This window comes from Bufo gargarizans, chromosome 6, assembly GCF_014858855.1.
Source record: "Bufo gargarizans isolate SCDJY-AF-19 chromosome 6, ASM1485885v1, whole genome shotgun sequence".
NCBI classification, from domain to species: Eukaryota; Metazoa; Chordata; class Amphibia; order Anura; family Bufonidae; genus Bufo; species Bufo gargarizans.
This window is the reverse complement of record NC_058085.1, coordinates 364,668,226-364,692,866: the sequence shown is the minus strand read 5'-3', so window position 1 is coordinate 364,692,866 and position 24,641 is coordinate 364,668,226. Positions and strand designations below refer to the sequence as shown.

Sequence of the window (24,641 nt, the reverse complement as noted above, 5' to 3'; positions counted from 1 at the left end):
TGTACACACACAGCCCTGCTACACCACATTACACACAGCGCTGTGCTTCAGATATATCCACCATACTTTATACATACACAGCTCAGCCTCCACATACCTCACACAGACACAGCTCTGCTACATGCAGCTATACTACATCACATTACACACAGCTAGTATTGAGCGAATCGAGTTTCGGATCATAGATTCAAAGTTGATTCGCTCAAAACTTTGTTTCAATGTTCTGTGGAGATCCGTCGCCGTACAGCGTCCGAATGTATGGGCTCAGACGAGGGAAATTTGTTATGTCGGAAATCTCGCCGGACTTCGGTGAATAATTTCGGACATCGATTGTAGAACTTCAAAAAACCATTTTAAAACTTAAGTCCGAAGTCGGCTCCAATACTGAGGTGCCGGCCCGTACCAAAGCCAACTTCGGATTCCTGTTTTAAAATGGTTTTCAAGTTGAATGGCGAAGTTATTCACCGAAATCTCGCAGGTCTTCGGAGATAACGAATTTCACCTCATCAGAGCCCATACATTGTATCGCTCTACGGAGACATATTTCCGTACAGCATTAACACAAAGTTTTGAACGACTTGACCTCGATTTGCTCAGAACTACACACAGCATTGTGATAGAGGAATATCCACCATACTTTATACATACACAGCTTTGCTCCATGTATCTCAGACACACACAGCTCTGTAATCTGCACATTTACAGCTCTGCTACATCCACACTGTGAGCACATCCTGATCGGACACATAACCTTCCCGCCATCCAGCACCGGCCACAGCAGAGCCCTGCACACACTGAGGTAATCCTGTCACTGTGGCAACTGATCATGTGATCCCCTGACTCCGCCCCTACATGTGGCTGATCACATGACTATGACATCATCCCAGGTCCTGCACAGCCGCTCTGCAGATGGAGGTACGAGATCTCCTGTGTAGTCGCCCCGCTCATTAACCCCTTCATATCTTCTTGTCGCCGGTTATGTGTGAGGTTTTTTTTTTTATTAGGCCCAGTTCACACTGAGATTTTTGAGATTCCCATTTATTTCTATGGGAAGCATCAGTTGGAAAGGAGAAGCAGCCTCTCCCATCCTGGGGCTGAATCTCCCATTGAAATGAATAGGAAGCAGAAAAAGACAGCTCCATTGAAAGTCCCTGTGTTTTTTGTGCGTCTTCTGCTTATTTTTTGGTGCAGATCTGCATCATAAACCTTAGGCTACATGCACACGACCGTATGTGTTTTGCGGTCCGCAAAAAAAACGGATGACGTTCCGTATGGCATCCGTTTTTTTTTGGCGGATCCATTGTAATAATGCCCATCCTTGTCCGCAAACTAGAAAAAAATAGGACATGCACTATTTTTCTTGCGCAGCAACGGAACGGACATTTTGCGGACCTATTGAAATGAATGGGTCTGCATCCTATCCGGAAAAAAAAAAGGGTCAGACACGGAAACAAAATACGGTCGTGTGCATGAGGCCTTAAGCTGAAAACGGATTTTTGTATTGAAGTGAACACCCGTTGGTTAAAGAAAAGATGCAACAAAAACCGCACCGAAAAACGGATTCTGTGCTGATTTTCTAAAACCTGTTTTGGTGTGAACGTGCCCTAATACCGCAGGTCATGATATAATAATTTTTATGCCACCACATTCCCAGAGCCGTAACTTTTTTGTTTTTCTATTGCTGACGCCGTACGAGTTTTTCAAGCAAACCAAAATTATTTATTTACTTTTATGTTTCCATCGTTCTTACTTTCTTATTTGTGTCGTTACGATGCCGGCGATGTCGCATAGGTATGCGGGGATTTTTAACAGTTTGCAAAATAAATTGCTTTTTATGGGGAAAAAATATATATATATATTTTTTTTGCACTACCCAATTTTATTTTAATCTGGATGGTGGCGCGGAGCGTGCCGCCTGATGCTGCCTTAGAAGGAGCATACTTGTTTTGTAGGTCGCGTGGGTGATCAGGAATAGTGTTGAGCGAACTTGTGTTTTAAGTTTGGAGTCTAAGGTTCGGGTTATCGAAGAATCGCGTTATGGAATTCTAAATTCCGTTATGTTCCGTAGTAGCGGAATCCATAACGCGATTCTTCGATAACCCGAACTTTAGACGCCGAACTTAAAACACAAGTTCTCTCAACACTAATCAGGAACAGCAGTAATGTGGAGCCGCAGCCGCGCGGTAATAGCGGAGGTCGGAGGAGGCTTTGATCCTCCCTCTATCCATCTGCTCCCGGGGACACCGTCGTGGGGTGTCGGTGGTTACCATGGCAGCCGGGGGTCTAACGAATGATTCCCACGTCTCCCATCAATATCTGCCTATTAGGACACACCGGAGGAGAGGCCTAATAGCTTGTCTGTCACTACCACACTAAGGGCTCATGCACACGACCGTAGGGCTTTTTCAGTGTTTTGCGGTCCGTTTTTTACAGATCCGTTGTTCCGTTTTTTGTTTATTTTCTGTTTTTCCATTCCGTTTTTTCCATATGCTATGTACAGTATACAGTAATTACATAGAAAAAATTCGGCTGGGCATAACATTTTCAATAGATGGTTCAGCAAAAACGGAACGGATACGGAAGACATACGGATGCATTTCCGTATGTATTTTTTATTTATTTTTGCGGACCCATTGACTTGAATAGAGCCAAGCACCGTGATTTGCGGACAAGAATAGGACATGTTCTATCTTTTCACAGTACTGAAATACTGAAACAGAATGCACACGGAGACACTTCAGTTTTTTTTGATGAACCATTGAAATGAATGGTTCAGTATATGTACCGTATACTGGACTCAAATAACTGCCAGTATACTGAACGTAAAATACTGTTGTGTGCATGAGCCCTAACAGGCAATAAAGCTTTGGAATACAAACTATAATAGTGGTCGAGCGCCGCTCCTCGTTTCGACGTGTGCAAGAAGGACGCTCGCTCTCCTCTGCTGGAGTAAACTACGGGAACACCGCTCAGAAAACAGATTGCGGAAAATCCACATCCAATCTGCTGCCGTGTCTGTACTGAGCCTAATGGCCGAAGAATTATGGGAAGAGACCTCAGACCCCGGGGGAACCTGGCTTAAAGGGCGTTGCGTTTCAAAATGTTTAAGATTAAAGAGGTTGTGCAGGTTGTGACGCTGTCTCCCAGCTCATTCGCTCCCTGGCCTCAGCTTCTCCGATTGCCTCCCTGGATGTAAACTTCCTGTTTGACGCCGCTGCAGCCAGTTGTTGGCCATAGCAGTGACCTGATACCCTTGCAATATGACATCCAGGTAGCCCAGCCGAGCAACTGAGACCAGGGAGCGAAGGAGTCGGGAACCAGTGGCAGGAAAGTATACTTCTCTTCGTAAGTCTGCCCCCCGACCCCCCAAATGTGCACAACCCCTTTAAGACTTGCCTGATAACAGATCAGAATCACAGAAGAGACGAGCTCTGAGATAATGCCCAAATAGTTTCACCTTCTGGCTTCTTCAGGGGTAAAATCTGCGTTCTGGGGACTGAAGGAAGTTTGGTCTGAGCGGTGTAGCGGTTAGTTTATAGTCACAAGTATCTTTCTTGAACATGGCAAAATGGAAAGTGTTCCAATCTGGGACATTTTTGGCATATCTACACGATAGGTGCTAGTCCCACCTCTGCACCCATCGTCCCACCTCTGCACCCATCGTCCCACCTCTGTACCCATCGAGCCTAGACAGGAAATGAGAGGAGACCGCACATACACAGCTCTCTCCATTCACTTGAAAAACACTTCCGAAAACAGCTGAAAACGGTGACACATGGGCGGCCAGTTAGGCCAGGTGCAATGGGGCCCCGTTCAGGTGCAGGTCCCAGAGGTGGGTATATCCTGTGGAAGTGCCGGATGTGACTCAGATGGGATTCCGAAGAGACGTATAGAATCGGAGCAGCTAGACGCTGGTGTCTGAACCTCGGCTTCTCTATATGGTTGAATGGCTCCAAGATGATCCGTTTTAGGTTTCTAACGCCTGTTATTGCGGGAATTCACTCTGAGTCTAGATTTATGAATGGCTTTACCAGATCTCAGCTTCATACTGGCGTCACCTCTGCTATACGTGAGCGGCTGTAGCGGTCGTGTGGGGGATGTGACGTGCTTGACATCAGACATCGACAAGCTGCTCATCTCATGTGAACACAGAATGAGAGAGAATACAACATCTGCTCATCAATATCTGACAAGGGTTTTATTGTCTCCAGTCATTGTATCCTTCACCTTCTCTCCGTCCAGGTTTGTACATTGTAGGATCCTCTCCGTGGCTATCTTCGACGTGACATCATTTTCCTGGATGGACAGTGACAGGGACAAGATGGCGGAGAGAATATTAAATCTCATCCTGGAGATCCTCTTCCGACTTACTGGAGAGGTGAGACATTATGACTGTGATGTCACATTACATTAGGCTGTGTTCACATCTCCCTCGCAGATTTTATCATAGATGCTGGAAACAATTGTGCAGCATACATGACTATTGTTTTTCGGTGAAATGATGATGACCCATTATAAGTCATTAAGGTCTGTCATGGTGTCCATCACGTAATGAACCTGAATAATCCTATGACGGGGCAGAACAATGAAATCGATAAATCAGATGTGATTAGATGTGAACAGAGCCGTAAGAGATGGACATGGCTGGAAATGAGAGGCTGTGATTTACTAATGTGTCCTCCTTTAACCAGGAATACACAGCGGTGAAGAAGACCTCTAGTGAGGCTCCTGTATCTGAAGGATGGGGAGGAACGCTGAATCCCATCAAGGGACCTCCACCTCACCCCCTGATTCATGAGGAGATCAATGAAGAGAAGATCCTAGAGCTCACCCACAAAATTATTGAGCTACTGACTGGAGAGGTGACGCCACGGGGAATGCTGGGACATTATACAGTAACGCTATGGAGGGTTTTGGGTGATGACTATCATTGTGTTGTCAGGTTCCTATAAGGTGTCAGGACATCACCGTCTATTTCTCCATGGAGGAGTGGGAGTATTTAGAAGGACACAAGGATCTGTACAAGGACGTCATGATGAAGGATCACAGACCCTACACATCACCACGTAATAGACTTGACTAAATACATACATGCTGTAATTACCGTAATTGTATGTTAGGAATGAATTCAGTCACTATGTGTATCTCCATACAGCGAGATCCAGTAAGAGAACAGCACCGGGGAGATGTCCCAGTCCACAGGATGGTTCAGAAAAACATCACAGTGTCCTACAAGATGATCAGGTAGATGGAGATGAAGTCTCATGAAATGTTCTACATGATCTGTAGAAGATTAATCAATATCGGTCACAAAATACACATAGATCTACATACACTATATGATGGTCCTATGTGAAAAGAACACCCTAAAATAATATACCCACTCAGTGTACATAAATACACACTAACCGAAGATGAACTGAGACTAAACAGATTTTTATATAACAAAATATAAACAGAAGTGTCCACCTCAGGAGAGCCACGTACTCCTACGCGCATTTCGGCAGAATGATTTCCTCTGGGGGATGGCATTCTGGGAAGGCATTCTGCTGAAACACGCGTCGGGGTACATGGCTCTCCTGAGGTGGACACTTCTGTTTCTATGGGTATGTTACTCTTTGGGGTGTGAGCTCTAGAACAAGCGGTTGGTGCCTGCATATGTTATATGATTCTAGTATACTTGGCCATCCGCCATCAGGTTATTGATGGTTACTCCTTCCATGCCTACAAAGATATGCACTTGCACTTTGATATGGTCTGGATGTGACTTTTGTATACATTTTTGTACCTACTGTGTACTCTAGCCAACTTGGTCTTCTTTTACTGTCCTCCGCCTATATGCATATTGTGTTATGTCCCCTCAGGTGTAGTCCACTTTTTTTATCCGATGTATCACATTTTGTATTTCATGGTAATTATTTAATAAAGTAAATTTATATTTTGTTATATAAAAACCCGTTTAGTCTCAGTTCATCTTTGGTTTGGATGATCTGTAGAAGGCTGTGAAGATCCTGTGTTCAGCAGTATTATAGGATTTATACTTGTATAACGGGAAAGGTGGAGATTGTGGGATCAAAGTGTCACTGAGCTTCCTTTTGATATCATAGAGGCATATCAATGGATTTGGTCAGTGTGGGTCTGAGTGCTGAGGCCCCCAATGATCGCTAGAACGAGGAGAGAGAAGCCCCCACATAGCACGCTCTTTCTCCATGCTGCAGGAGACTGAATTAAACCCATTGAGGCAGTGCTGAAAGCCAAGGGACTCTATGAGTTGTCAGACCAGACGTATAAATGGAGAAGAGTAGGGGTCACAGAACAGAGCATTGAGGGACATTGGCAGACAGAGGGTGGGATGAGGTGGTGGGTCAGGTATGAGGAGATCCAGGAGAGGACAGTCTGTGCAGCCGAGGGATGAGGAGGGAGTGGAGGTAAAACGTTCCATATGATTTCTCGGCCTGTATGGTGATTTTTTTAAAATATTTGTTTCTCAGCTTTTGGATCGGGGTAATCTGAAGCAGAGTAATGCTGCGGCCATAATGAAAGAGGAGGAGACCTATGAGAGGGGTAATGAGCAGTGCAACGGAAACCTTCCTAAAGACAACCGCCCAGGTGAGGAATGACCATGAAATGCAGACAGGAGTCACCGATTCTACTCATTCACTGGCAGTTTTTGAAGCTTTGTATTCTGTCTATTTCTACTGGGCATTTAATATATAGATGTTAAAATTCCGCTGAAAGACTCCAGTTTTCCATGATACAAATTCAATACAATTTAATGACATACTCGGAAAACCCATGACAGGGCGCAATGCACATCCCAACCACTGGGTGGCCACACGTCGACACATACAGCATAGACATCTCCCAAAAGGGTGTGTGTAGGAAGGACACACCTGTATGTGTATGAGACCTGGATACAGGAGTAGTGTGAACAGGATTCTGTACTGAATTGGAAGATGAACCAGTGATACCAGGTAGCTGTACCTCTGGGTCAGGAGATTGTCTTCCATTCATGTGATTTCCTTGAACCTGGCAAACCAGAGTCCCAATGAAGATGGTTCCTGAAGTCTCTTTATACAGATTTTTTTTTTTACCAAAGCCTGGAGTAGATTAACGGATGCCTTGCAATGTATATGTAAATATATGTTTTATAAAATATTAATATAGTTTTATAGAGACTCTGTCTGACCATGCTCAACTGCTAACAGATCTAGGCAGGGACTAGGGAGAAGGACAAACGTACCTTTTGTGGAGTTATTAAAATGAGCAGTGTGAATATCAACTTTTACTCTGGCAGATTCTGCAAGTGCCCAGGAGGCGGAGCTTCAGGCTGGGTTCACACCTGAGCGTTTTACAGCGCGTTCCTATGCGCTGTAAAACGCTCAACAGGCAAGAACCAATAATTCCATATGGGAATGGTTCACACCTGAGCGTTTTACAGCGCGTACGATCGCGCTGTAAGACGCCCTAAGAAGTACATGAGCTTCTTTGGGGCGTCTTGTCACGCTTTCCCGTACATAGACTTCAGCGGGAACGCGCGACAATGGGCGTTCGCTTGTCTCTGTATGCGCGATTGCAAACGCCCGTACAATCGCGCATACAGAGCGCTCCATCGCAAACGCTCAGGTGTGAACCCAGCGTTAATGTGAAGTGTTTTCTGCATTGAGCTGCTCCACAGCCTCTCCCGTCCGCTCTAAGCAGCAGCTGTAGCATCCGACCAGTAGACCACTACAGCTATCACTCAGAGGGAAAGGGCTGTGAAGCAGTTTAGAGCAGAGAGCACTTCATAGTGAAGCTCCACCTACTAGGCACTTCTAGTAGCAAAATCTGGCAGAATAAAAGTGCATTTTTACTCTTCTCCTGATAATATAAGCTCCACAATAGATATATATTGTTCTGTTCTCCCCAGCACTTACCAAGCGCTGTCAGCAGTTTAGCATGGTCAAAACTTCTGACAGATTCCCTTCAAGGTTTATTATAATATTGTTCACATATAATAAAATCTGTTTTATTCTTGGCAGATGATTGTACCGGGAGATCAGAGGGACATCTGATATCTTCAAATTCTAATGCAGATAATTATATCACACAAGATATTTACAAGAATCACACCATTATCCCTGACAAACCCTCGGCCCTTCATAGCAAAGATCTACTGGGTGTTAAACATCAAAGAGCAAAGGAGAAGCCATTTTCATGTTCGGAATGTGGACAGTGTTTTAGCCACAAATCGTCCCTCGTTAAACACACTAGAATTCACACAGGAGAGAAGCCTTACTCATGTTCAGAGTGTGGGAAGTGTTTTAAGCGGAAATGTGATCTTGTGCCACACCAGAGAATTCACACAGGGGAGAAGCCCTTTTCTTGTTCAGAATGTGAGAAGTGTTTTAACTGGAGGCCGCATCTTGCTATACATCAGAGAATTCACACGGGGATGAAGCCATATCCGTGTTCAGAATGTGGAAAATGTTTCACAATCAAATCAAATCTTGCTAAACATAAGAGAATTCACACAGGGGAGAAGCCATTTTCATGTACTGAGTGTGGGAAGAGTTTTACAGAAAAATCAACTCTTGTTATCCATGAGAGATGTCACACGGGAGTGAAGCCGTTTTCATGTACTGATTGTGGGAAATATTTTAGCCAGAAATCGGTTCTTGTTGCTCATCAGAGAATTCACACAGGGTTGAAGCCTTTTTCGTGTGCTGAATGCGGGAATTGTTTTAATCAGAAATCTGATCTTGTTGCACATCAGAGAAATCATGCAGGGATGAAGCCGTTTACATGCTCAGAATGTGGAAAATGTTTTACAATTAAATCAAATCTTACGAAACATAAGAGAATTCACACAGAGGAGAAGCCATTTTCATGTTTTCAATGCGGGAAATGTTTCAAACATAAACCAACTCTTATTCAACATGAGAGAAGCCACACAGGGGCGAAGCCGTTTTCATGTGCAGATTGTGGGAAATATTTTAGCAGTAAATCGAGTCATGCTGTACATCAGAGGATTCACACAGGGGAGAAGCCATTTTCATGCTCTGATTGTGGCAAATGTTTTACTCAGAAATCATATCTTGTTGAGCATCTGAGAACTCACACAGGAGAGAAGCCATATTCATGTTCTGAATGTGGGAAATGCTTTACGAAAAAATCACATCTCGCTACACATCTAAGAACTCACACAGGGGAGAAACCGTATTCGTGTTCTGATTGTGGGAAATGCTTTACGAAAAAATCTTATCTTTTTAAACATGAAAAAAGTCACACAGGAGAGAAGCCATAGGCCTGTTGAGATTGTGAGAAACACTACAGTGTTTCATCAAATCTTATTACAAATCAGAGAATTCACATGGGGGAGAAAACATTTTCATACCCAGAAAGGTGGGAAATTTTCTTACTGAGGAATCAGATGTTATTGACATCAGAAAATCTCACACAAGGTCAAAGCTGTAGTACCCCTGAATTTGGGAAGTCACATCTTAAAGGAACACTTCAGGATCAGATTGAGGAAGAATTCTTGTGCATATACCATGAGCCACAGTGTTTAAGATAAATTTAGCTCTTTGCTGTACAAAAGACGTGACTTTAAGGGGTTGTCTCACTTCAGTAAGTGGCATTTATCATGTAGAGAAATTTAATACAAGACACTTACTAATATATTGTGATTATCCATATTGCCTCGTTTCCACGGTTACAGACCACCCTGCAATCCATCAGTGGTGGTCGTGCGGCGGGCGGAGAGAGAGAGGCCAGGCGCTAGGGGTCACCTTTAAGATGGAGTAGGTGGTGTTACTTGTTTGTTACTTGTTTGCAGCAGAAGACCTTTTAGTGATACGGTGGTAGAAGATACGCAGAGTAGGAATGCCAGAGTAGTGTAGGGTGGCCTAATGTCCCTTAAGGTGTTGCACTTGTCACGGTGCTCCTACCTGGATACACTGGAACCCCAGGTGTGGCCGTCCGCTGCAGAAAAAGGGTAGTTGGTGAAGGAGATGATTAAATAAATTGAGTCCAGACCTTGTGATGAACTTGATAACAGCTTTACTTGAATAAACTTTCATCAGAAAACAATCTTCCAGCTTTGTCTTGGTCACCAGCAGGCTTTGGCATTAATCCTGGCAGGCAAACACACTTGGCTCTGCTACATCTGTTACTCTCTGGCTTTGCTGTGCTAACAGGATTAAATAGTGACTTTTCCTCTCCTTTCTGCTGTATGCTGCAACTTGACTTTGTAATCTAGTCTGTCTCTCGCTTTATCCAGGGAACTTTCTCCTTGGCTTCAGAGGCTTAAGGCTTCTGCCTCTAGGTCAGGGATCAGCAACCTCCGGCACTCCAGATGTTCTGAAACTACAACACCTAGAATGCTCCATTCCCCTCTATGGGAGTTGTGAGAACAACCGAGCATGTTTTCATGCTGAGAGTTGTAGTTTCCCAGCAGCTGGAGTTCCGAAGGTTGCTGATCCCTGCTCTAGGTCCAGCAGGGCTGAAGGTGCTCTAGCTGGCTTAGACAGGGCTCGCCCAGCAGGGACGAGCTCCTGTCGCACAACCTCCCTTGGCAAGGGGGTAGGCTAGACTGACCCTTTCACTAACTAAAAAGCTTCTCCCCAGAGGGAGAGAAGCGAATGGAAAGAAGGGTTCCATCCTCTGTCCCTGTAGCTTTGCCATGCTTGCCGCCATCTGCTGGTGAACCAGACACATTACACATAAACAGTTACAAAATCAGAAATACAAATACACATTTTGTAGAATCTGGAAATAAGTGCACAGATGACTATGAGATAGTGGAGAGGTATAAAAGGTGGGGCGTTACAGTTGTGCTTGCACAATATAGAAAAAAGCGTCAACCTCTCTGGTGGCCAGGACCATGGTAGCGCACATCCTCTAGTGCTTTTTCCTATATTGTGTAAGCATGACCACCACTGATGGATTGCAGGGTGGTCTGTACCATGGAAACGAGCAGTGTATAATGTGGTGAAAAAAATGAATCCAGCCAGCAAAGGAAGCAATATGGACAATACATGCCTTGTATTAACTTTCTCTACATGATAGATGCCACTTACTGAAGTGAGAGGACCGCTTTAACATTAAGGGGTATGGATTAATATACCAAAACGTGCAGCTCAAAGTATACCTACCAATAGGTAGCGTAAAATTAGACAAAAGTTCTAACTGCACCAAATTTATCCGTTTTGCACATCTGCCTGGTCTCTCACTACATTGTAACAATTAGACAAAATTAGTAATTCTATTCCATTGTGTTCTACCCACTGAATGGTGGGTAGAATCCTGCCGGTGTTCCATGACTGAGAATAGTATACGTCTGTCCGAAACGCGTAGGTCATAATGTACTACTTGGATGTTATGCTTTTAATGTGCTCTAATAAAGGAGAAGACTTTATGGACTTGCTGCTGGATTTCCCGTTTGGTTCATTGAATCTCGGTCTCTCGCCCCCACCTCTGCTGGTAGTGCACTGGTCATAACACATTGGGGCAGATTTACTGGTCCTAGGGTACGAGAGTCCAAAGACGCCACAAGTTTATCACAGAGGCTCAGGCTGGATGGTAAATGGGGTGCACAGCTAGACAGTTCTAACTTCATGGCGACAATTTTTGGCTTACTTTGCGATGGAATTTTGTGCTGCAGTTTTGGTAAAATTGTTGCCTCTTAGGTCTCTAGTGCTAAACCACTTCCTCTTCGTGAGCTAGAGGCAGTGGATTTTTGTAAAACTAGATGCATCAAATTTTGCAGTAAGGTTGGCGCAATCACATAAGTATTTTTATTTTATGCACTTATATTGTGCTACTATATTCCGCAGCACTTTACAGACATTCGCATCATGCTGTCCCCTATGGAGCTCACAATCTAAGGTCCCTATCAGTATGTCTGTGGAGTGTAGGAGGAAACCCACGGAAACATGGGGAGAACATACAAACTCCATGCAGATGTTCTCATTGGTCAGATTCAAACCTAGAACCACAGTTCTGCAAGGCACTAGTGCTGACCACTGAGCCACCGTGCTGCCCACACGTCACCATTGTGTTATACCCAGTGGAGGGCTCGAGGGTACGGGGTTCTTTCACCCTATGTGTCGTGCCCCACCTCCGCTGGCACTGCTATGGGCATAACACAGTCTATCAGTTTTTCTGGAAACTTCCTTGAAACATTGAAGAACAAAGTAAAGTCACACGTCATCCAAGAAAACGGGAAAGTACTGAGGACGTGTGAAATTACCAAGATATGTCTGCATCCAAAAAGAAAATGGGATTTCATATGAGTATATATAACTACGTATCAAAGCTTAAAATAAATGTTTTTTTTATATTTTTTTTTTTGTTCAGTTTTTCCAGAACAGAAAAGAACAAAACAATTGTCAAGTCCGTACACAGTTGTTTATGTGATGGATCCTCACAAAAGTGAAGCAGGGTTGCCCTGTCTATTTGTATTTATGGTGAAGCCAGTGGTGCATCAGGAGAGAGATAGTAGTAGCTCAATACAGTGGCTTAGCTACGGTAGGGTGGTGGAATCACAAGGGTTTAGTAACGTTTCTGGAGATTGAAGACCATAGATTTAGAAATATTGTGTGAGGCGAAAGTGCAAGGAGTCCAGGCATATGTGGGACATAACCGTATTTTTCGGACTATAAGACACACCTAGGATTTGGAGAAAGAAAATAAGAAAAACAATATTTTCCATCAGAGCAGAGCCCTAAATCAGACCCCCATTCTTCATCAAACCCCCAAGCTCCATCGGCCTCTGATCAGACCACCCCCAACCTCCCATCAGACCCCTCAGTCTCCATCAACCTTAGACCAGCCCCCATCATACTCAGATCAGACCCCAAATCAGCCTCAGATTGGACCCCATCATCCTTAGATTCGAGCCCAAAGGCTTCAGATCAGACAAAAAAAAATTTAAATTAAAAAATTACCTCACTTGCTCTAGACGGTGCTGCCGCACTGCAGATCTAGGGCTCACTGTTTCTTCCAGTTCACACAGAGTCAGGTTATGGTGCGAGTTTACGTGCACTACGTCCTGATGCTGTACACGGTCAGGACACAGTGCACAGTGGGACCCGGAAGAAGACCAGGGAGGGTAAGTACAGCCAGCGCAGCGCTTCCCTCACCTTTCTGTGCCTCCTGTATTCAGATGACTAGTGTTGATCCAGCACCAAAGTGTTCGGGTGCTTGAGTAGAACACCTCGGGATGCTCGGGTGGTCTACCGAGCACAATGGAAGTAAATGGGAGAACCTGAGCATTAAACCAAGCACCCCCTGAGGGGAGGGGGCCTGGATTACATGTAAAGGTCAGAAATTTATGGAAACACCACTGAAATGGTTCGGGAACAGCATGGGGAGGATGTCTGGAGGCATCTTGGACCCAGGTTGGGAACGATGTTGTCCGAGTAGTACTGTTATAGACTGACAATAATACGCACCAAACCGAAGATAAAATAGATTTTAGAGGAAAAAATTTTGGAAATATTCTTTCCTATATATTTACTTGTATATAAAGTGCAAGTGCTGCCAAAAATTACAAGGACGAGGCACTCCGATACAGCCTGTATATCACATAATGGAGGGCCTCATTCACATTATGGTACAATAGTTCAGGTAGTGGGACTCCTACACTCATAAAGCCTATGCACTAATGGGAAAGGGCTGCCAAAAAATAAGAGGAACCGGCGCTCCAATACACCCTTTATTACACAAAAAGGAGGGCATCCTACACCCTTGAAAAATTATGATTGATGGCCTGCTGGTGACCCTCAAAAACATTAGGAGCAAGGGCCTGCTGGTGACACTCTAAAACATTATGGGTGAGGGCCTGCTGCTGATCCTACCATCTAAAACATTAGGGGTGAGGGCCTGCTGCTGATCTGACCATCTAAAACATTATGGTCAAGGGCCAGCTGCCGAGCTGACCATCTAAAACATTATGGGCGAGGGCCTGCTGCTGATCTGACCATGGAAAACATTATCTGGAAAATATGGTAAGCATTTCTATTTGTGACCAGAACAGCTTAATTTTCTCACAATGCCAACATTCATGTGATTGGCAGGAGGCCTGAGACAACAGCAGCACAAGGGAGAGTTGTGGGGATAGATTCTGTGTACGGCCGCACCATCTGTGAGTGAGTTTATATGTTGACTCTGTCACAAGAGTTTCTGTACACGGCTAGTATTTCCTATTTGGACAGAGAGATGGACGGCTCCCGTTCCCATGTCTTCATATATGTTAAAGGAGGATCATTTCTTGGACGTGTAAATTTGGAGTATAGAATGGATATGTTTTTTTTTTGTGGATTCTTCAGCAAAAAAATCTTCTCCAGCCAACCAATGAGCACCCGTCTGGTCTGAAGTCTTCTAGGTAACTGTGTTTTACTTGTAAATAAGAGAGAAAGTGCAGAAAGACAGATCCCAGTAAGACTTTTAATTCAAAGGAAGTTGGAACGATACCGCCCCGAAGGATGGAGTCCTAGGCAAGTCTTCGTGACAGTTTAGGAAGCAACGGTGGTGGAGATACGGTAATTGTTTATCTCGGAACATAATTAAATCATCTTCATAACTGGGGACAGTGCTCTGCTGATAGAAGTCCTGGAAGACGTTTATGGCATATCCTTTTCATTTGTCATAAATGCCTCTGGTGGTAACGCCACTTCTAGTCTTATTGTGGCCATTGAGTTTGATTTAATCTGACAATGTGGCCCTCAGACCAGAAAAGCTCATCAGGTCAGGTTAGGTCATCAGCATAAAAGACCTGGAAAACTCTTTTAAGATAAAAGCCTATTTCACAATCTGGCGAGGCTGGAGGGTGTTACATGTAGTGACTAATGATCTAAGAACCTTACTTTACATACAGAGGCTCCACAGACTTTAGTTCACAGTTCTGTCCGTTGGGTGGTGTGTTCTCTGTGCCTGCTAGGTTAGGGTGTGCGCCATATGTGAAATTAACAGAATTTGAAAGGGGCCGAATCAGTGCTGTACCTCCAATAGAGGCAGACCATGCAGCTGCTATGGGGCCCGTGTAAGATAGGCCCCGCTCCCTAACTATAATACAGTGGCTCTCCCCTGTCCTGAGTCCTCAGCCCCTGCCTTCCAAATGCACACTCACGGCTTCCCTAGCCCCTTGTGGCCCAGTGGGCTCCACTCCCCTCCCCCTTACGCAGAGCATCAGTGGCGGTGGCTCCAGCGCTCTGTTTCTCTGCAGGGAGCTGGTCTGACCAATCAGCAGTAGCAGGCACAATACTGGGATGGTGGGTATGGTATTGGTGCAGTATATAACAAGCAGTAGCAGACATAGTTCAAGGGAGGGGGGGGGGGGTATGGCAGTGATGCACTATATTATAGGCAGTAGCAGGCACAATACGGGGGGTAGTATGGCATTGGTTGCAGTATATAATAAGCAGTAGCAGGCACAATACTGGGGGGGTAGTATGGCATTGGTGCAGTATATAATAAGCAGTAGCAGGCACAATACTGGGGGCGGGGGTAGTATGGCATTGGTGCAGTATATAATAAGCAGTAGCAGGCACAATACGGGGGGCGGTAGTGGCATTGGGTGCAGTATATAATAAGCAGTAGCAGGCACAATACTGGGGGCGGTAGTATGGCATTGTGTGCAGTATATAATAAGCATTAGCAGGCACAATACTGGGGGCGGTAGTATGGCATTGGTGCAGTATATAATAAGCAGTAGCAGGCACAATACTGGGGGGGTAGTATGGCATTGGTGCAGTATATAATAAGCAGTAGCAGGCACAATACTGGGGGCGGTAGTAGTATGGCATTGGTGCAGTATATAAAAGCAGTAGCAGGCACAATACTGGGGGCGGTAGTATGGCATTGGTGCAGTATATAATAAGCAGTAGCAGGCACAATACTGGGGGCGGTAGTATGGCATTGGTGCAGTATATAATAAGCAGTAGCAGGCACAATACTGGGGGCGGTAGTATGGCATTGGTGCAGTATATAATAAGCAGTAGCAGGCACAATACTGGGGGCGGTAGTATGGCATTGGTGCAGTATATAATAAACAGTAGCAGGTACAATACTGGGGGTGGTAGTATGGCATTGGTGCAGTATATAATAAGCAGCAGCAGGCACAATACTGGGGGGGGTATGGTAGTGGTGCAGGCACAGATCCTGGGGGGGGGGGGATTATGGCAGTGGCGCTCTATAAAAAGTATAAAAAGGCTAAGCAGGCACATTTTACGGGGGTATGGCAATATATAATATAATAATAAAATATAATAAGTGGCGGACACAGTTCATGGGGGGGCGGTGTGGTGGTAGTGCATTATATAACAGGAGCAGAATTACTAGAATCGCCGTCAGATGCAGCACATGCTGAACACGGCTGGCAGGTAGTCGGAAGGGCCATGGGTGGTAGTGGGAGGGGCTGAAAATAGGCCATGGGGTCCCAATTCAAATTCTTGCTATGGGGCCCAGTTATTTCTATGCACGCCCCTGGGCCAAATAGTGCGTCTTCAAGAATCTCCTCTCCAGAAAAAACATAGAAATGAATGGAGCCTAGGTGCACACGCTCAACCTGCCATTCTGTTCATTTCCGAACACTCAAAGGCTAAGGGGTAACCGTTCTAATGGCACTCTCAATGGGCATCTACTTGCTTGGTATTTGAATGTAGTCCAATAATAAGCCACTAGAGGGGGCTGACAGAGCGATAAGGGAAAACATGAGAAATGTAAATATATAAACTAACCACAAGATGGCAGTCACACACATGAGCTATAGGTGACTGACGGACAAAATGATATCAAGAGGTAATACGAAAAGGAATATTATATCCACAGCCATCCATATCCATTAGTAAGCCACTAAATAATGTATGGCTGCCGAAGAAGAAGCATGGTATAAATAAAGTGTATGTGTGCAGCACTGAAAAATATAATCTAAGATTAGCAGGATAAAAAAATAAAATACTTGACCACAAAAAAGAAAAGAAACGATAAGCTACTAAACCACCAGATGAAGTCCATGTGTCTTACAGGGGTCACAGCAAATATCAAAGTTATCCCCTGTCCACTGAGATCCCTACCGGTCTAATGGAGCGGCAGGTTGGGTATGATTCCCTATGAGACAGCCGGAAATAGCGGAGCACAGAGCTCGGACAGAGAGAAAGAGGGAGAAAGAGAAAGGAAGGCAGGCAGAGAATAAGGAGGGGAAAGAGATAAAGGCAGGGGGGGGGAAGAGAGAGAAGGAAGAAGAGACAGAGAGGAAGGAAGGGAGAGAATAAGGAGGGGAAAGAGAGAAAGGCGGGGGGGGGGGGAAAGAGAGAGAAGGAAGAAGAGAAAGAGAGGAAGGAAGGGAGAGAATAAGGAGGGGAAAGAGAGAAAGGCAGAGAGAGAGGGAGGGGGAAGAAAGAGAGAGAAGGAAGGGAGAGAATAAGGAGGGGAAAGAGATAAAGGCAGAGAGAGAGGGGGGGAAAGAGAGAGAAGGAAGGGAGAGAATAAGGAGGGGGAAAGAGATAAAGGCAGAGGGGGGGGAGAAAGAGAGAGAAGGAAGGGAGAGAATAAGGAGGGGAAAGAGAGAGAAGGAAGAAGAGAAAGAGAGGAAGGAAGGGAGAGAATAAGGAGGGGAAAGAGATAAAGGCAGAGAGGGAGGGGGAGAAAGAGAGAGAAGGAAGAAGAGAAAGAGAGGAAGGCAGGGAGAGAATAAGGAGGGGAAAGAGATAAAGGCAGAGAGAGAGGGGGGGAGAAAGAGAGAGAAGAAAGAAGAGAAAGAAGAAGGAAGGGAGAGAATAAGGAGGGGAAAGAGAGAAAGGCAGAGAGAGAGGGGGGAGAAAGAGAGAGAGAAGGAAGAAGAGAAAGAGAGGAAGGAAGGGAGAGAATAAGGAGGGGAAAGGAGAGAAAGAAGAGAAAGAGGGGAAGGGGGAATAGAAGAGAGATAAAGGCAGAGAGGGAGGGGAGAAAGAGAGGAAGAAGAAGAAGAGAAAGAGAGGAAGGCAGGGAGAGAATAAGGAGGGGAAAGAGATAAAGGCAGAGAGGAGAGGGGAAAGAGAGAGAAGAAAGAAGAGAAAGAAGAAGGAAGGGAGAGAATAAGGAGGGGAAAGAGAGAAAGGCAGAAAGAGAGAGGGGGGAGAAAGAGAGAGAAGGAAGAAGAGAAAGAGAGGAAGGAAGGGAGAGAATAAGGAGGGGAAAGAGAGAGAAGAAAGAAGAGAAATAGAGGAAGGCAGGGAGAGAATAAGGAGGGGAAAGAGATAAATGCAGAGAGAGAGAGAGGGGGGGAAAAGAGAGAGAAGGAAGAAGAGAAAAAGAGGAAGGCAGGGAGAGAATAAGGAGGGGAAAGAGATAAAGGCAGAGAGAGAGGGGGGGAGAAAGAGAGAGAAGAAAGAAGAGAAAGAGGAAGGAAGGGAGAGAATAAGGAGGGGAAAGAGATAAAGGCAGAGAGAGAGAGGGGGGAGAAAGAGAGAGAAGGAAGAAGAGAAAGAGAGGAAGGCAGGGAGAGAATAAGGAGGGAAAAGAGATAAAGGCAGAGAGAGAGGGGGGGAGAAAGAGAGAGAAGGAAGAAGAGAAAGAGAGGAAGGAAGGGAGAGAATAAGGAGGGGAAAGAGATAAAGGCAGAGAGAGAGGGGGGAGAAAGAGAGAGAAGAAAGAAGAGAAAGAGGAAGGAAGGGAGAGAATAAGGAGGGGAAAGAGATAAAGGCAGAGAGAGAGGGGGGGAGAAAGAGAGAGAAGGAAGAAGAGAAAGAGAGGAAGGCAGGGAGAGAATAAGGAGGGAAAAGAGATAAAGGCAGAGAGAGAGGGGGGAGAAAGAGAGAGAAGGAAGAAGAGAAAGAGAGGAAGGAAGGAGAGGAATAAGGAGGGGAAAGAGATAAAGGCAGAGAGAGAGTGGGGAGAAAGAGAGAGAAGGAAGAAGAGAAAGAGAGGAAGGCAGGGAGAGAATAAGGAGGGGAAAGAGATAAAGGCAGAGAGAGAGAGGGGGGAGAGAAAGAAGAGAAAGAGAGGAAGGAAGGGAGAGAATAAGGAGGGGAAAGAGATAAAGGCAGAGAGAGAGGGGGGAGAAAGAGAGAGAAGGAAGGGAGAGAATAAGGAGGGGAAAGAGGTAAAGGCAGAGAGAGAGGGGGGGGAGAAAGAGAGAGAAGGAAGGGAGAGAATAAGGAGGGGAAAGAGGTAAAGGCAGAGAGAGAGGGGGGAGAAAGAAGAGAAAGAGAGGAAGGAAGGGAGAGAATAAGGAGGGGAAAGAGATAAAGGCAGAGAGAGAGGGGGGGAGAAAGAGAGAGAAGGAAGGGAGAGAATAAGGAGGGGAAAGAGGTAAAGGCAGAGAGAGAGAGGGGGGGGGGGGAGAAAGAGAGAGAAGGAAGGAAGAGAATAAGGAGGGGAAAGAGATAAAGGCAGAGGGGGGGAGAGAGAAGGAAGAAGAGAAAGAGGGGAGAGGAAGGCAGAGAGAGGGGAGGGAGAAATAGATGGAGAGAGATAAGGAGGGAGAGAGGGGGAAAGCAGAGAGCGGTATCAAGAGGAAGAAAGGGGGAGGCAGTGATAGGGAGGGAGGTAAGGACAGCGGGGAAATAGAGAGAGAGGCACTGGGCAGACAAGGGGAAGAGAGGGAGGAGGAGAGGCAGAGAGAAAGGGACTTTTTCAGGCAATCACAGTAACTTTGATTAGGGTCGAATTCAATCAGACCCAAATGAATCACATGGCCAAATTGGACCAGTATCAAATATAAAATAAAAAATAATCACTCATCTCTATTTTTTTAAGAGTCAGAAATTGATGCTTCAAATCATGAAGAGGCCGACGCACAGGTTGAGCTCAATGTATACAACGCATTTCGGGGAATCTGTCCTTCATCAGGTAAAAAACACTGCATATACACTATGACATACAAACATATATATATATATACACACATGAAAAAAATGCCAAATAGGGGTCAAAGGGTAAAAGAGGGGTGGTGTCAGGAATTATTGATGTGTCCCCATAATGTATCATAGATAAACTGGTGACAGGACGCTCAGAAGCCGGGCTGCGACTAAAATGTACAGCCCGGTCTGACCTCCTCAAAGTGGGTTTGGACCACTGAGGAAGGAGTCGTAGTTAACTCCGAAACGCGTATGGTAAATGGCAAAGAATTCTCATGAAATAAACAAGTAACCTCACCAAATACAACTGAAAAACGGAAGCGCTTCAGAAAATCGTCAGGGATCGGAGACTCTATCGACACGTGGAATGCCTAATGATAGCGCATTCAGTGCGGTCTGGTCCTGCGCATATTTGATTGCATTTACAAGATCATTGCCAGCGGCGACCCACTGTATCGGCATATCCGCATCTATCCACCGAAGATCCCCAAGCCCGATATACGACATACTCACTGAAGACATCACTGGGGTCTGGACCATTGCTTGCAAACAGGCAACACGTGGGACGCCACGGTATACGCAGCAAGCCCGGCAAATCCAGCGAAACAGTGAGTAAACTAAACGCTGAATACAAATATAGACAGTGATAATGGAACGATCACACAAGTCCTTACAGACTATCTGAGATGAGGAGGATTATGAAATAATAATCTACAAATTTGTGAATTCGGGGAGGAGTTACATTACAAATCCAACAGTGCTTATAAATGTACTTTTTCCAATAGTATATGCCAGGCATGGCCAACCCGCGGCTCTCCAGCTGTTGTAAAACTACAACTCCCACCATGCCCTGCTGCAGGCTGATAGCTTTAGGCAGTCTAAGCATGGTGGGAGTTGTAGTTTTGCAACAGCTGGAGAGCCTCAGGTTGGCCATGCCTGATATATGCAATATAACACGGAAGAGTGGTCTGGTACCCAAAGACCATTGCATACAAGGAAATTATACAAAATGGCAGCTCAGCCCATGAAAAAAAAAAACTTTCATAAAGAAAAATATATATACAAGTCCTCGAGGCCCAAAGCAGGGCAGCCACAAAGGGGTTAATGAGAGGGGTGACTACACAGGAGATCCGGTACGGTAGCGAACAGGACCTGGAATGACATCACAGTCACGTGATCAGCCACAGGTAGGGGCGGAGTCAGGGGATCACATGATCAGTTGCCACAGTGACAGGATTACCTCAGTGTGTGCAGGGCTCTGCTGTGTCCGGTGCTGGATGATCAGGCTGTGCTCACAGCGTGGATGTAGCAGAGCCGTGTGTATGATATGAGGTGAATATGTCTCCAGCACAGCGCTGTATGAGATACATGGAGTAGAGATGTGTAGGTATCATGTGGTGAATGTGCCTCCAGAAGGGACGAGCGAACTCCTGTTTTCAAGTTCGGCGTACAAGGTTCAGGTCATCTAAGAATTCCGTTATGGATTCTGCTGCCACGGATCACAAGTTATGGTCTGTGGTAGCGGAATCCGTAACGGAATTCTTAGATAAGGCTACTTTCACACTAGCGTTAGAAGAATCCGGCAGGCAGTTCTGTTGCTGGATCCGGATATCCGTATGCAAACGGATATCTTTTTTTTCCCCCGGATACGGTAGACTTATTCATTGAAATACCGGATCCGTCTTTCCGGTATCATATGGAAAAAACGGACCCGGTATTTTTTTTTTCACAGCTAGAAAGCACTGCGCATGCGCAAACCGGATCCGGCGATGCGGTAATTTCTGGAACACTCGGTACCGGATCCGACATTAATACATTTCAATGGCAAGTGAAGTAGTGTTCCGGGATTTTGGCCGGGGGAAAAAACGCAGCAAGCTGCAGTATTTTGTCTGGTCAAATACCGTACAAGGGACGGAATGGAAGACGTCCTGATGCAGACTGAGCGGATTGCTTTCCATTGAGAATGCATTGGGACAAAACTGAAGAGTTTCTTTTTTCCGGAATTGAGACCCTTTACCGGATTTCAATACCAGAAAAGAATAACGCTAGTGTGAAAGTATCCCAACCCAAACCTTGTACGCCGAACATCCCTAGCCTCCAGTACAGAGTTGTGCGTGATGTAGCAGAGCTGTATATGTGTATTGTGAATGCGGCAGAGCTGTGTATATCTGCGGTGTTGGTGTCAGGACTGTGTGATATGCAGATATCAGAGCTTTGTGTGTATGTATATTGTATGGTGGATATGTCCCCAGCACAGCGCTGTGTGTATGTGATACATGGTGCAGAGCTGTGTATATGTGTGTTGCTGGTATCAGTACACGACCGTATGCCCTCCGAGACATACGGTCCGTGAGCGGGCCATATGTCCCAGAGCGGCATACATCGTGCGCACAGCATCATAGGTTACTATGATGCTTTGCCGGATTGGGCCGCCCGCGGGACTATTGTTCCGCACTCATGAGTGCGGTACAATAGTCCCGCGGGCGGCACCATGCCCACAGCATCATAGTAAGCTATGATGCTGTGTGCTCCCGTGCGCACGATGTATGCCGCTCCGGGACATATGGCCCGCTCACGGACAGCCTACGGTCGTGTGCATGAGCCCTTAGTGTGATTTATACATAGCAGAGCTGTGTGGGAAGTGATATGTAATACAGTCAGGTTAGGTTACACTGCCGGTAATAACAGTGAATGTGGCCGCACAGGAATCTACCCGGTCTGGGTTTCTGCTGACTGAACATTCACTTTGATTAGTTGTCATTTAGCAGTGTGACATATGCCCAGATATGCGCCCCCTCACAGTAGCTGTGCCCAGATATGTGCCCCCATTACAGTAGCTGTGCCCAGATATGTGCCCCATTACAGTAGCTGTGCCCAGATATGTGCCCCCATTACAGTAGCTGTGCCCAGATATGTGCCCCCATTACAGTAGCTGTGCCCAGATATGTGCCCCCTCACAGTAGCTGTGGCCAGATATGCGCCCCCTCACAGTAGCTGTGGCCAGATATGCGCCCCCTCACAGTAGTTGTGGCCAGATATGCGCCCCCTCACAGTAGCTGTGGCCAGATATGCGCCCCCTCACAGTAGCTGTGGCCAGATATGCGCCCCCTCACAGTAGCTGTGGCCAGATATGCGCCCCCTCACAGTAGTTGTGGCCAGATATGCGCCCCCTCACAGTAGTTAGGCCCAGATATGTGCCCCCTCACAGTAGCTGTGGCCAGATATGCGCCCCCTCACAGTAGCTGTGGCCAGATATGCGCCCCCTCACAGTAGCTGTGGCCAGATATGCGCCCCCTCACAGTAGCTGTGGCCAGATATGCGCCCCCTCACAGTAGCTGTGGCCAGATATGCGCCCCCATTACAGTAGCTGTGCCCAGATATGCGCCCCCTCACAGTAGCTGTAGCCAGATATGCGCCCCCTCACAGTAGCTGTGCCCAGATATGCGCCCCCTCACAGTAGCTGTGCCCAGATATGCGCCCCCTCACAGTAGCTGTGGCCAGATATGCGCCCCCTCACAGTAGCTGTGGCCAGATATGCGCCCCCTCACAGTAGCTGTGGCCAGATATGCGCCCCCTCACAGTAGCTGTGCCCAGATATGCGCCCCCTCACAGTAGCTGTGCCCAGATATGTGCCCTCTCACAGTAGCTGTGCCCAGATATGTGCCCCCTCACAGTAGCTGTGCCCAGATATGTGCCCCCTCACAGTAGCTGTGCCCAGATATGTGCCCCCTCACAGTAGCTATGCCCAATCAAAATGCCCAAAATCAGGGCGGTAACAAGGGACTTAACTTTGCCTGTTACAACTGTGGGAAACCTGGTCACATGGCAAAGAACTGTCGGTCCCTTCCCAAGGAGAAGGGTAGTGCTGCCCCTACAGCCCTGCCTCCTCAAACCAAGATTAGGGAACAGGTAATTTAGTATCAGCTGTGCCCTTAAACACTTTAGCAGATTCAGGTCTGGTCCCAATGATTTCCCTCACTCTGGGTGATAAAGAAGTAGTCCAGTTTTTGTTCGATACTGGAGCAGCCAAGACAGTTGTGCACAGCAAACATGTCCCCGTCCCCCGACTTAATCTCCACAGACACCCGTCCTTGTGTAGGAGTGGATGGGAAAGTAGTAAACACCCCTTTAACTGAACCCATCCGTGTTCGACTTGTCCCAAACCAAGAAGTACTTGCCCGGTTGCTGGTCAGTGACACTGCCCCCTGTTGCCTCTTGGGTGCGGACTTGCTGGCAAAGGTACGTGCCAGCATCTCATACCAGGAGGATGGCACTGTGAAACTAACAGGTGCCCTCAATGAGCAGGAACTTTGTTTGTTTGCAGTTAGTACTCCCAGAAGATGAAAGGGAAGCCCTGCTTGCGGGACTGCCGGGCCATCTCTGTGCTACTGAATCCATGGATGTTCCCTCCTGTTAAAATGGAGATGAAACCTGGCGCCCCACTTCCAAGTAGGATGCACTATCCCTTGACAGATGCCATATCTCAAACAGTCAGAGACTTTTTGAAAAAGGGGGTTATTAAGGAGATTGTATTCCCTTGTAGTAACACTCCTTTGTACCCAGTGAAAAAGAAAAGTGAGAAGGACAAACCCACTCAGTACCGGATTGTACATGAACTACGTGCTGTCAATGAAGCCACAGGTTTTTAACACCCCCACTGTGCCCAATACACACACCTTGTTGGCTCAGGTTCCCGCTACCTATACTCACTCCACTGTGATTGATTTGGCAAATGCTTTCTTTTCAGCACCAATACATCCAGACAGTTGGTATTTGTTTGCCTTCACACATAAGAGTAAACAGTATACCCGGGTGGTGCTG

General features: G+C 46.1%; 1 protein-coding gene across 1 annotated transcript; it reads left to right on the top strand.

Moving 5' to 3' along the window:
• The first annotated feature begins 888 nt into the window (after positions 1-888).
• LOC122941531 (gastrula zinc finger protein XlCGF26.1-like) lies at positions 889-10,862 on the top strand. The gene is made up of 7 exons (XM_044298850.1): positions 889-915; positions 4,243-4,378; positions 4,692-4,862; positions 4,943-5,066; positions 5,156-5,244; positions 6,492-6,609; positions 8,022-10,862. Exons 2-7 carry the CDS (start codon positions 4,301-4,303, stop codon positions 9,284-9,286), a joined length of 1,845 nt encoding a protein of 614 aa, XP_044154785.1. The 5' UTR covers positions 889-915; positions 4,243-4,300; the 3' UTR covers positions 9,287-10,862.
• Positions 10,863-24,641: the final 13,779 nt, after the last annotated feature.

What these genes read in the sequence shown, in the direction of transcription:
- LOC122941531 (XM_044298850.1), top strand. Translation starts at nt 4,301, where the DNA reads ATGGACAGTGACAGGGACAAGATGGCGGAGAGAATATTAAATCTCATC. An exon ending in TCTTCCGACTTACTGGAGAG is followed by an intron (nt 4,379 to 4,691) that starts GTGAGACATTAT and finishes TCCTTTAACCAG; the next exon opens with GAATACACAGCGGTGAAGAA. An exon ending in TCCTAAAGACAACCGCCCAG is followed by an intron (nt 6,610 to 8,021) that starts GTGAGGAATGAC and finishes TATTCTTGGCAG; the next exon opens with ATGATTGTACCGGGAGATCA.